This window comes from Labrus mixtus, chromosome 6 (assembly GCF_963584025.1).
Source record: "Labrus mixtus chromosome 6, fLabMix1.1, whole genome shotgun sequence".
Classification (NCBI taxonomy): Eukaryota; Metazoa; Chordata; class Actinopteri; order Labriformes; family Labridae; genus Labrus; species Labrus mixtus.
The window spans coordinates 7780-12500 of NC_083617.1; the positions used below are offsets into that span (position 1 = coordinate 7780).

Below are 4721 nucleotides of genomic sequence, written 5' to 3' on the forward strand. Positions count from 1 at the left end.
CCCTAACCCTAACCCTAACCCTAACCCTAACCCTAACCCTAACCCTAACCCTAACCCTAACCCTAACCCTAACCCTAACCCTAACCCTAACCCTAACCCTAACCCTAACCCTAACCCTAACCCTAACCCTAACCCTAACCCTAACCCTAACCCTAACCCTAACCCTAACCCTAACCCTAACCCTAACCCTAACCCTAACCCTAACCCTAACCCTAACCCTAACCCTAACCCTAACCCTAACCCTAACCCTAACCCTAACCCTAACCCTAACCCTAACCCTAACCCTAACCCTAACCCTAACCCTAACCCTAACCCTAACCCTAACCCTAACCCTAACCCTAACCCTAACCCTAACCCTAACCCTAACCCTAACCCTAACCCTAACCCTAACCCTAACCCTAACCCTAACCCTAACCCTAACCCTAACCCTAACCCTAACCCTAACCCTAACCCTAACCCTAACCCTAACCCTAACCCTAACCCTAACCCTAACCCTAACCCTAACCCTAACCCTAACCCTAACCCTAACCCTAACCCTAACCCTAACCCTAACCCTAACCCTAACCCTAACCCTAACCCTAACCCTAACCCTAACCCTAACCCTAACCCTAACCCTAACCCTAACCCTAACCCTAACCCTAACCCTAACCCTAACCCTAACCCTAACCCTAACCCTAACCCTAACCCTAACCCTAACCCTAACCCTAACCCTAACCCTAACCCTAACCCTAACCCTAACCCTAACCCTAACCCTAACCCTAACCCTAACCCTAACCCTAACCCTAACCCTAACCCTAACCCTAACCCTAACCCTAACCCTAACCCTAACCCTAACCCTAACCCTAACCCTAACCCTAACCCTAACCCTAACCCTAACCCTAACCCTAACCCTAACCCTAACCCTAACCCTAACCCTAACCCTAACCCTAACCCTAACCCTAACCCTAACCCTAACCCTAACCCTAACCCTAACCCTAACCCTAACCCTAACCCTAACCCTAACCCTAACCCTAACCCTAACCCTAACCCTAACCCTAACCCTAACCCTAACCCTAACCCTAACCCTAACCCTAACCCTAACCCTAACCCTAACCCTAACCCTAACCCTAACCCTAACCCTAACCCTAACCCTAACCCTAACCCTAACCCTAACCCTAACCCTAACCCTAACCCTAACCCTAACCCTAACCCTAACCCTAACCCTAACCCTAACCCTAACCCTAACCCTAACCCTAACCCTAACCCTAACCCTAACCCTAACCCTAACCCTAACCCTAACCCTAACCCTAACCCTAACCCTAACCCTAACCCTAACCCTAACCCTAACCCTAACCCTAACCCTAACCCTAACCCTAACCCTAACCCTAACCCTAACCCTAACCCTAACCCTAACCCTAACCCTAACCCTAACCCTAACCCTAACCCTAACCCTAACCCTAACCCTAACCCTAACCCTAACCCTAACCCTAACCCTAACCCTAACCCTAACCCTAACCCTAACCCTAACCCTAACCCTAACCCTAACCCTAACCCTAACCCTAACCCTAACCCTAACCCTAACCCTAACCCTAACCCTAACCCTAACCCTAACCCTAACCCTAACCCTAACCCTAACCCTAACCCTAACCCTAACCCTAACCCTAACCCTAACCCTAACCCTAACCCTAACCCTAACCCTAACCCTAACCCTAACCCTAACCCTAACCCTAACCCTAACCCTAACCCTAACCCTAACCCTAACCCTAACCCTAACCCTAACCCTAACCCTAACCCTAACCCTAACCCTAACCCTAACCCTAACCCTAACCCTAACCCTAACCCTAACCCTAACCCTAACCCTAACCCTAACCCTAACCCTAACCCTAACCCTAACCCTAACCCTAACCCTAACCCTAACCCTAACCCTAACCCTAACCCTAACCCTAACCCTAACCCTAACCCTAACCCTAACCCTAACCCTAACCCTAACCCTAACCCTAACCCTAACCCTAACCCTAACCCTAACCCTAACCCTAACCCTAACCCTAACCCTAACCCTAACCCTAACCCTAACCCTAACCCTAACCCTAACCCTAACCCTAACCCTAACCCTAACCCTAACCCTAACCCTAACCCTAACCCTAACCCTAACCCTAACCCTAACCCTAACCCTAACCCTAACCCTAACCCTAACCCTAACCCTAACCCTAACCCTAACCCTAACCCTAACCCTAACCCTAACCCTAACCCTAACCCTAACCCTAACCCTAACCCTAACCCTAACCCTAACCCTAACCCTAACCCTAACCCTAACCCTAACCCTAACCCTAACCCTAACCCTAACCCTAACCCTAACCCTAACCCTAACCCTAACCCTAACCCTAACCCTAACCCTAACCCTAACCCTAACCCTAACCCTAACCCTAACCCTAACCCTAACCCTAACCCTAACCCTTACCCTAACCCTAACCCTAACCCTAACCCTCTAACCCTAACCCTAACCCTAACCCTAACCCTAACCCTAACCCTAACCCTAACCCTAACCCTAACCCTAACCCTAACCCTAACCCTAACCCTAACCCTAACCCTAACCCTAACCCTAACCCTAACCCTAACCCTAACCCTAACCCTAACCCTAACCCTAACCCTAACCCTAACCCTAACCCTAACCCTAACCCTAACCCTAACCCTAACCCTAACCCTAACCCTAACCCTAACCCATCAATTCGGACAGAGGTAGTTATCACCTATTATCCATAACCCCTAAATGGGGGGACAGCCGTTGATTCAGAGTACTTGCGACAAACCACTCGAAACTTATTCAAGTTTGGAGACATCGGCACCCCTACCGATATTTGTTTTTAGCCCACTACCTAACCCACCAATCCTGTATGAATGTATGAAATAATAATTGCTTTAAATCTTGAAGTCGTTGTAACTTTATTTCTTTCAATATATTACAGAACATAAAAGAACATTAAAGACGCATTGATGGATATTCATATTCATTCTTCATTCAGAAACTACCTGGAAAATTTGCATAACTTTATTATGTAGAACAAAACTCGTAAAATGTCAGATTATTATTTAAATTTAGCTTTGTACATTTGTTACAATACATATTTAAATATTTGAAACATTGAGCCATCAATCAATTAATGTGTAAATCATTATTTGTATGTCTACATACTGTATTAACCCATATGCTCTTTTGTAAAACATCTCAAGATTACTCTTGTTATGAATTGCCGCTATACAAATGATGATTTATTTAAACATTGAACCACTGTTTCCTTTGGATACATAATTCTAACTAACCTTTTAGTGGCATAGAACAGACCATCTGTGCATGTGTATCTGTGAAGCTTAAAGTATTTTTCTCAGCAACAACTCGCTGTCTTTCAACATAACTACAGACACCATCTCTGAAATCTACGTCTGTATTTAAAGAATTGTCTTAAAGGAAGAATGTGCAACATGTTACACATAAATAAATCATAAATCCAGTCTATCCTGTGTTAATGTGTCTCTGAGCCATGACTGTCTACAATGAGGGAGAAGCTCCAATCCCGCTGGCTGTGTTGTTGTCAGAGCCGTGTTTACATGGACGGGACGGCCGGCTCCTCCCCTTGTGTATAAAAGCTGTTTTGGTCAAGAACTAGAGAGAAGAAGAAGAACATACTCACTGATTATTTGGATGTTAGTAAGAGTTTTTAGATCACGCTCATTCGGTGTCAGTTTACATGAAATGTGAAGCTACGAGCTAACTAAAGAGCGCTAACATTAGCATGCTAAAACAACAATGCAGGACACAGTTGATTGCAGCTCGAGCAGAGGACGATTTTGTCCACTAGTTGTACTAAACTCTGGGAGAACGTGAGTGGAGGGGGGTTGGAGGTGTGTCTCTGAAGGAGAGCGGAGGCTTCAATATGGAAGAGGAGTGGACAAACAGAAGTTTGTTTTGGTTTATGTTGGAGCTAAGTGGCAACATCTACTGGGTAGAAAAGGCGCAAATTCTTCCTTTAGAAACGGGATTCTTTATAACCTGCATCACAACACAGGATTGTGTCAGTCTGATATCTTTAGGTAGGACTGGCAATCGTTTGGTTGACAGTCTTTAAATGTGTTAAACGTTTATGTTCACAGCAACTTACAACAACATTAACATCTCAGACTAAAATCAAAATGGTTGCGCCATAAAATGCAACAGGTAAGTTATGTTTCATCACATGTATTGCTCCTTTGAAACAAAAAGACTGTCATACAATGGTTATACGATGAAGGTCATCAGCTGTAGCTGAAAGCTCAGGAGATGTAGGAACGGTTTTAGTCTTTATTTGGTGATCATTACCCAAAGACTGGTGAGATTTGAGAAGTTAGTACAACAATTATCATATTCTGTTCATTTAGATTATTTTTTTATTAATGTTTGTTACTAAATTAATAAATAAATCCAGACATGGAAACTTCGTGCTGGTTTAAGTGGTGTCACAGAGAACAGCCAGTATGGAGCTGGCCTGAGAGGAAAGTTTACTGCTGCTGTGATCCGTCAGTTTACTGAGACTCTCCTTCATATTCACAGAGTTCAGCTCATCCTTCATCACACCTGGAAAAGACAAAGAGAAGAGAGAAGAAGAAGTAAGAAAAGAAGAAGAACATGATGGTTAGAGAAGAAGAAGATGGTTAGAGAATAACAAGATGATGGTTAGAGAAGAAGATGATGGTTAGAGAAGAAGATGATG

The 4721-nt window shown here is 44.5% G+C and overlaps 1 protein-coding gene across 3 annotated transcripts in view; it reads right to left on the minus strand.

Moving 5' to 3' along the window:
- Nucleotides 1-3010: 3010 nt before the first annotated feature.
- The window catches only part of si:dkey-191g9.5 (rap1 GTPase-GDP dissociation stimulator 1-B), a 19820-nt gene continuing 18109 nt past the window's right edge, over nt 3011-4721 (minus strand). For all 3 annotated transcript variants that reach the window (XM_061039361.1, XM_061039360.1, XM_061039362.1), the window contains one exon: nt 3011-4585. In XM_061039361.1, the coding sequence (XP_060895344.1) occupies nt 4458-4585 (128 nt within the window). In that variant the 3' untranslated portion in view covers nt 3011-4457. The remainder of the gene's footprint in view (nt 4586-4721) is intronic.